Source organism: Osmerus mordax, chromosome 3 (genome assembly GCF_038355195.1).
Source record: "Osmerus mordax isolate fOsmMor3 chromosome 3, fOsmMor3.pri, whole genome shotgun sequence".
Lineage (NCBI taxonomy): Eukaryota > Metazoa > Chordata > Actinopteri > Osmeriformes > Osmeridae > Osmerus > Osmerus mordax.
In genome coordinates, this window is record NC_090052.1 from 23291648 (window position 1) to 23299788 (window position 8141).

The 8141-nt window shown below is 47.9% G+C and overlaps 2 protein-coding genes across 2 annotated transcripts in view; one reads left to right on the forward strand and one right to left on the reverse strand.

The window, feature by feature from the left end:
• Positions 1-181: 181 nt before the first annotated feature.
• LOC136940292 (parvalbumin-7-like) lies at positions 182-1942 on the forward strand. The gene is made up of 5 exons (XM_067232346.1): positions 182-191; positions 933-1006; positions 1173-1305; positions 1393-1502; positions 1682-1942. Exons 2-5 carry the CDS (start codon positions 946-948, stop codon positions 1705-1707), a joined length of 330 nt encoding a protein of 109 aa, XP_067088447.1. The 5' UTR covers positions 182-191; positions 933-945; the 3' UTR covers positions 1708-1942.
• A 105-nt stretch (positions 1943-2047) lies between these two features.
• Positions 2048-8141, reverse strand: part of baiap2l2a (BAR/IMD domain containing adaptor protein 2 like 2a) — an 8428-nt gene continuing 2334 nt past the window's right edge. Inside the window, exons 4-14 of the mRNA XM_067232775.1 lie at positions 7885-7946; positions 7333-7404; positions 6636-6716; positions 5836-5967; positions 5651-5755; positions 5293-5362; positions 4781-4988; positions 4438-4503; positions 3916-4090; positions 3112-3152; positions 2048-2799 (exon numbers count right to left, since the gene is read on the reverse strand). Of these exons, the coding sequence (XP_067088876.1) occupies positions 2721-2799; positions 3112-3152; positions 3916-4090; positions 4438-4503; positions 4781-4988; positions 5293-5362; positions 5651-5755; positions 5836-5967; positions 6636-6716; positions 7333-7404; positions 7885-7946 (1091 nt within the window). The 3' untranslated portion in view covers positions 2048-2720. The remainder of the gene's footprint in view (positions 2800-3111; positions 3153-3915; positions 4091-4437; positions 4504-4780; positions 4989-5292; positions 5363-5650; positions 5756-5835; positions 5968-6635; positions 6717-7332; positions 7405-7884; positions 7947-8141) is intronic.

Consider the following 8141-nt stretch of genomic DNA (forward strand, 5'->3'; position numbering starts at 1 on the left):
ATGTGTTGAACTGTCCAGTAGATTCTTATGAGTCCGAGCATTACAATCAAATCATTTCAGGAGGACTGTTGCTTAGTAACCCCAACCCTCTCCAGCTTTAATATTTGAATGTAAACACGTCAGTTAGTCTGCGCTCGAGAGCCTTATTCAAGACCCACACCACACATCACCAGCTACAAGCTACTAGTAAGGTAAATACTTTGTCTTCATTACCTAATGTTATATGGTGGCATTTTACTTTAGTTTAGCTATGAAGAACATTTACGATTTTGATGTATAGTTAACCTGGTTCAATAGTTCCAACTGTAACTTTTTAACCGTTAAAAAACTAATTATCTTAGTGCTACCGCTACAGTTACAGATCTAGCCTACAGTAGCATTAGAGTAGCAATGAAATTACTCTGTCAAAAACGCAAGCTGGAAAAAAACCCACCCTCTTAAATGCTTTAAATTCACCTCATTTGTGTTTATGTACGTTAATTATTATGATTTTTTATTTTGATGAATCGTTAATTGGCCAGCTAGTCTAGCCTGATACAGTATCCCAGTTTCTACTAACGTTAGCTCTTCAGTACTGTACAGTACTCAGTACTCAGATTTTTTAACCGTTGGTAAACGAACTGGTTAGCTAGGTTACTGTACAGTAGTACTAGCAACGAACTTTCCAATCTTGCAAAAACGCGACCCGGACGACAAAACACTGAAATAAAGACAGCATTATAACTTAATTTGAATTGATTCAAGTAAATTATTTTTTATATTCATTTTGATGAATGTTAGCTTTAGCGATACCAACTTGGGTCTACTATAGTATAGGAAAGTTGTTTCAGCGGTAATGTACGCTACTGTACTGTAAATGTAACTAGGGAAATGTATTAATTTGAAATTAATTGTTTATGACCTTCTCCCCTGATCTCCTCCTCTCTCTCAAGTTCCAGAAGCAAGATGGCCATGAACAGTATCCTCAACGCTGATGACATCAAGAAAGCCCTGGCAGCATTTGCAGGTTTGGGATCTTCTATTCTTCATAGCAAACACATCTACCCTATACCACCACCTAGAGTGGCCCTTTCTACTGACTGGAATGTGTGTGTGTGTGTGTGTGTGTGTGTGTGTGTGTGTGTGTGTGTGTGTGTGTGTGTGTGTGTGTGTGTGTGTGTGTGTGTGCACAGCTGCTGATTCCTTCAACCATAAGAAGTTCTTTGAGATGGTGGGTCTGAAGGCCAAGTCAGCTGATGATGTTAAGAAGGTCTTCCTGGTTGTGGATGCTGACAGCAGCGGCTTCATAGAGGAGAACGAGATGAAGTAAGACTCATACACATGTTCACGTGTTCCTATTATAACTTATGGTGGATACACTTACACACACTCTCACCGCTGTTCTCTCCTCAGAACTTTACTGAAGAGATTTTCCCCAGAGGGGAGGGACCTGAGCGATAAGGAAACCAAAGCATTCATACAGGCAGCCGACACGGATGGAGATGGCAAGATTTCTATCGATGGTCTGTCCCTTTTTACCTGGTCCCATAAATCATGTGTTTCACACAAAGGCTCTGGTTCTTAGCCAGAATATAGGCCTACTGTATTTATCACCATATCTAAGGACTGGAGATTTTGTAGATGTTGTTTCTAGTGTTCTCCTCTCAGAGTACCAACCACACTGTCTCATCCTCTCTTTCAGAGTTCACTGCCCTGGTGCACCAGTAACAGTTACCTCCCTGCGGAGTAGGGCTCCCTCACCCCACACCTGCTCCCAGACTGTTGCCCACCCCCCAACACGACTCTGTTCCTCTTCCCTCACCCCTCTGACCTGTCTGACATGCTAAGCTTAGCTCTTGATTTTGCCCCTTTTTTCCCCTATCCCCCTCCACTGGTAGAGTTGTAAAAATGAACAAACACTGAAAGAGGTCAGACTGTGAAAGAACAAAATAATAATAAAAGAAATGCCTCTGGTATGACTCACACGGATCTTTCTTCTCTGCTCAGCCCTCACAGTCCTGAGACTTACACAGCTGGAACATCCACACAACATGAAACACACAGAAATCAATGTCATACTTTATTCATTGGATTTGCAAATACATCCAGAGTTGTGTCTGTATCGCTGTACCATCAGCCAGGCTGCATCACATCAAGGGCAGTCTGGGTAAGTATCCCCAACAGGACAAGCTGGCGCCCCTCAGGTCCTCTACTTAGCAGACCACGCAACTGCCTGAGCAAATACCCCCAGAAGAATGTTTAGTGTTTGACACGAGGCAATGGCCGGCCGGGGAGTATTCAGTGACCACGCCTGACAGACAGCTAACTCAGTCCCTACATGGTTTAACATTAAACATGGTGTAGGTTTAAGAATGGCAGATAGAATGAAAGGGTGGTTTGAGGACACATTATACAGCAGGTCTTAATTAAGATCATTTTAACTCAAACACAAACCACTATTACAGAACAATTATTATACAATCTCCCTGATTCTGACAAAGTGCATGAGACAGACTTAAAACATTTATATTTACAATATAATCCACAGAAAACAATCAATGCATTGGTTTCTCATCAATAAATCAAAATGTACCTCTTCATATAAAATAATCAATGCATTAACAATTCCTATCAAAGCGGTTTATGTAGGTCAGGTTATATCTGGGGTTGTGAGGAACGCCAAGCTAGTCTCAACTTCAGAACATCACCACTTTTTCTCAAGGTTATGATGTCATCACCCATCACCGACGGAGTTTCGGGGCTGATCTATCATTGGTTGATGTCGGCTTCAGCTTGACTGTGGCAAAAGGGTTGGTGCCTCTAGCAACACAGACATAGAATGGGAGCACAAGGATGAGAGCGATAGAGTGAGATGGGGAGAGAAAGGAAGAGACAGAAAGATGGAGAGAGACAAAAGAGGTTTCATCAGTTGTGTGTCAGTATGAAGGCTTGACAAGGGAGCAGAGGCTCATCACCTGTCACTCATCACCAGTCACTCTGTCACCAGTCACTCCGTCACCAGTCACTCATCACCAGTCACTCCGTCACCAGTCACTCCGTCACCAGTCACTCCGTCACCAGTCACTCCGTCACCAGTCAGACACTTGTGAGTGTGTGAGACATGGATCTTACTTGGGGAAGAGTTCTGGTGGATGTCCGGACTTCTCAGGTCTCTAGAAAACCAGAGAGAGACAGGGAGAGAGAGCGAGACAGGGAGAGAGACAGGTACAGAGAGAGACAGGGAGAGAGACAGGTACAGAGAGAGACAGGGACAGAGAGAGACAGAGACAGAGATGATTCATGTACCTTTGTAATTATCAGTATCATCACTGTCCTCACCTGTCCCTGAAAAGACTTGATTTACTTGACGTCTGTCTCCTTCTGACACGCATCTGCACTTCAGGCTTTCCACACTTCAGTCTTTTCACTGTTCAGCTTTTCACACTCTTAAAACATTTATTGATGTGATAAATCTGGATGACTCCAACTCTTACAGTAAACTGATGTGTTTATTCGCTTCTCAGGATGAAAAGGTGAACTGGTCTGAGTCTCTACAGAATGACACTGGAGCACCCCTGCTACACCTGATTTAACTCCATGCAAGTATGTGCACACACACACACACATGCAAACCACCCCTCACCCCGCCTCACCCCTACACTCTCAGCAGCTGGAACTGCCCCCCTGCATCCACCAGAACGCGGGGTGTGGCGTCATAGAGAAAAGCACCTTGCCACAGTGCCCCTGCTGGCCGGAGAGGGAAACACCTTGACAATTTGGAGGTAAACTTTGACTAAAATAGTAACACTTTTTCCCAATTATTGATGAAAATGACAAATACAGTAGTAATCATGTTTTTAAAACACCAAATGTATAGTTGAGATTGTTCATGACCCATGGCCTAAATAGGCCTTTTAGTCTATCCGGCACCAATACCTTCTTGTTTGAGAGTGACTCTGTCCTTCTTTCATGGGTGGGCGTGATTGGATGCATTTCTGTCTGCCTATTGGGTAAGGGTGGAGGTGGGGGCGGGCCTCCTCCATGGTTACTGCCTCCTGAGTGGTCAAGCAGGTTGCTCATGCTACTACTGCTTCTGAGGGTGGAGCCGCTACTGGAAATCAAGTAACAAAAAAGAGACGATTTTAATGTGAAAAACCTTATCGTTCATCACTGCTCCTCACAGCAATAGGTCACCCACATTTCCTAAATAGTTCATTGTGTGCTGGAAGGCCTTGGTGTTTTAATGTTGCCCTGTTTTCAGGAGATTGTGACACGAAAGCCAGATGAAGCAGTGGAAAGTATTAAAGATAATGAATGCTAACTATAGTCATGGCAGCCTAGTTATTGGCTGCTTGCCCATCATGATTGGAAAAACATTGTTCTCAGTGACCTGCCTGTCTAAATGTAGTTTGTATGATCAAATAAACTTGTGGGCAAACTTCCCCTCTGAACAGTTACCTGGAGCTGGGCTGCCTGGGTGCCTCCTCCAGAGGCTGCACGTAGGTGGCCGGGAACCAGCCCAGGCTGCCGACACGCCAGAGAAGCAGAGAACCAGAGACATACAAGAGAACGGAGAATCAGAGACAGGGCATGAGAGAGCACAGATTATGAAATATAAATCACTTCTACAATACACATCTCAAAGTTAGACACATTGAATTCGTTGTCAGAGCTACTTAAGAGTGTACAGTCTGTACCATAACTGAAATAATAATATAAAGTTATAAAGACACATGGAGTTTATCAAGAATGATATTGTATCATGATCTGTTTGGTTTAGTCCCTCTGGCCGTGCCCTCACCTGAGGCTGCTCTCAGCGCGGCCGTACAGCCAGCCGTTCCTGGGCGCAGGGACCAGCACGCTGATCAGCTCCCCCCTGGAGAAGGCCAGCAGGGTGGGGTTGGACGAGGCAGGGTGGGCCACCAGAGCCCTCATGGCTCTCCCTCCTCCCAGGCCCAGGGAGTCCCCCACCGAGCCAGCACGGGAGCGACTGCCCTGGGGGGAGGGACCTGGGTGGAGAGGGGGAGGGAGGGAGAGGATGAGGGGGGTTTGGGGTTGAGAGGAAGGGAGACGGAGAAAGGGTGAGGGAGGAAGATGACGGGGGGAGGTAGAGAGGGAGGTGAAGGGCAGGGAGGAAAAGTGAAAGAAACATGGTTGTGATGGGAGGGAAGGAAAGAGGGAAGGAAAGGATACATTTACACAGAGGAAAGAGGAAGAGAGGCAGACACAGAAGATGAAGGAAATAAAGATAAACATTTATGTACACTAAAGCAATAACACCAGTCTCATTAGATGCAGAAGACGCCCCCCCACCTCTAGAGGGCACTCTTCCCAAGGGCTGGTCCTCCCTGCGACTCCACCGCTCCTCCTCCCTCATCCCCACCTGAGCAGCAACACAGTAACACACCCAGCTCTCACTGACTAAACACCACACCAACTGTAATCCACTGTAATCCAGGACTGTTAGCAGTGTTCTCTCTGGGATATATGAAGCAGTAGAGCAGGGGTCTTTGTTCCTGAAGAGCTTGCTACCTGTTCGGTTATGCTCCAACCACACGTGTTTGACCTGATTCAACACTAGTTACCTGATCAATCAGCTAATAATTAGAATCAGGCGTGCTGGATTAGATTTGGAGAACAAGTGTGTGTGTTGGTGTGTGGTGTCTCCCACCTTGCTGTCCTGCTCCAGGTGAGGGGAGGAGCCGGCCCGCGGGCCCCTCGTGGCATCCACCTGGTCCTTCCAGTCATCAGCTGTCTGCTGGAGAGGAACCCCTGTCTGCCGCACACACACATTCTATGAGACTGTGTGTGTGTGTGTGTGGGGGGGGGGGTACATGTGTGTGTGTGAGTGTGTACCTTATTCATGAGGAGGATGAAGGACTGGGTGAGATCACAGTGTTTCTCAGCCAGGAAGCGATACCTCCGCTCCTCCTCCCGTAAAGCCTCTCGCTGACTCTCTCTCAAGAAGCTGATGTACTCACTGCCGTCCTGTCCACACACACACACGCATCCACACACACACGCATCCACACACACACACGCATCCACACACACACGCATCCACACACACACACGCATCCACACACACACACGCATCCACACACACACGCATCCACACACACACACGCATCCACACACACACACACGCATCCACACACACACGCATCCACACACACACGCATCCACACACACACACGCATCCACACACACACACACGCATCCACACACACACGCATCCACACACACACACGCATCCACACACACACACGCATCCACACACACACACACACATCCACACACATCCACACACACACATTTACATTTAGTCATTTAGCAGACGCTCTTATCCAGAGCGACCTACAGTAAGTACAGGGACATTCCCCCGAGGCAAGTAGGGTAAAGTGCCTTGCCCAAGGACACAACATCATTTTGCACAGCCAGAATCGAACCGGTAACCTTCAGATTACGAGCCCGACTCCCTAACCGCTCAGCCACCTGACTCCTCACACATCCACACACACGCACGCATCCACACACACACATGCACCACCATCACAACCCAAAGCACCTATGTTATTTATTTAAGAAACTCAGGAATATTTTCTGAAATATTTTTTTCTCTAACAATCCCCCCCCCCCACGCACAGCTGACTGACCTGATGGGCTCCTCTCCTCAACTGTCTCTCTAGACCGCTCGCCTGGCTTCGTACCTCCATCTCATAGCGCCTCCTACTGTTCTGGAGGTCACATTACAGAACATACACCTCTTAACCACATGAGAAAAGCACACACACACTATGGTCGGTATGCCTGCTGAAGGCCGTGAGGGGACGCAGTTGAGAGAGGGAGAGCAGGGGTTGGGTGTGTGTGGGGTGGGGTGTTTGTGGGGTGGGGTGTGTGTGGGGTGGGTGTTGTGTGTGGGGTGTGTGTGGGGTGGGGTATGTGTGGGGTGTGGTGTGTGTGGGGTGTGTGTGGGTGGGGTGTGGGTTGGGTGTGGGTGGGGTGTGTGGTGTGTGTGGGGTGTGTGGGGTGGGGTGTGTGGTGTGTGTGGGTGGGGTGGGGTGTGTGTGGTGTGTGGGTGTGTGTGGGGTGGGGTGTGTGGGGTGGGGTGGGGTGTGTGTGGGGTGGTGTGTGGTGTGTGTGGGGTGGGGTGGGGTGTGGTGTGTGTGGGGTGGGGTGGGGTGTGGTGTGTGTGGGGTGGGGTGGGGTGGGGTGTGTGTGGGGTGGGGTGGGGTGTGGTGTGTGTGGGGTGGGGTGTGTGGTGTGTGTGGGTGGGGTGGGGTGGGGTGTGGTGTGTGTGGGGTGGGGTGTGTGGTGTGTGTGGGTGGGGTGGGGTGGGGTGTGGTTGCTTACTGAGATGTAGTCCTTGTCCAACTTCACATTGTTGTCCATCTCCTGGATGAGCTCATGCTGGAACCAGCAAAACTGGTGACAACACAAACAGGTCCAACATTCAAACATGCCACATTTCTGCTCCGTTTGCAAGATAAACAGTGAACAGTGACTTTATAACTGACCAAATGTTTAATAATTGATCGCAGTTGTGTGGGGTTTGTTCAGGCTATTGTATATCAATTTAAGTAATGAAAATTTTTTTAGGTGACTTACAATATATCAATAGTTTCATAGTTTGTCTCACAAGTTTATGAACTGCATGTGTTAGATCAAAGACAATCCATATGGATGAGTCTGGTCTTGTGTGTTTAGCCTGGTGTGTGTGTGTGTGTGTTTAGCCTGGTGTGTGTGTGCGTGTGTGTGTGTGTGTGTGTGTGTGTGTTTAGCCCGGTGTGTGTGTGCGTGTGTGTGTGCGTGTGTGTGTGTGTGTGTGTTTAGCCTGGTGTGTGTGTGCGTGTATGTGTGTGTGTGTGACAGCCCCCTGGCAGGGCAGCATGTTGAGACACTCACAACTCCCTCCAGCTCTGATGTGAGCCTCCTCTGGTTCTCAGAGATCTGAAGCAGGACATCTCCTGCAACACACACACACAGTCAAACACACACGTACACACACAGAGACACACATATAGGAAGCCTGCCTTTTAAAGCACCAACACCTTATCACGCCTAACCCTTCCTAAGACACCGACTTCCTTTAGTAGAAACTCTATCAGCAGTGAAGGAGCCAGGAAGCTGTTTGTTTCCTCCACTCTCTCACATCAGGCCTT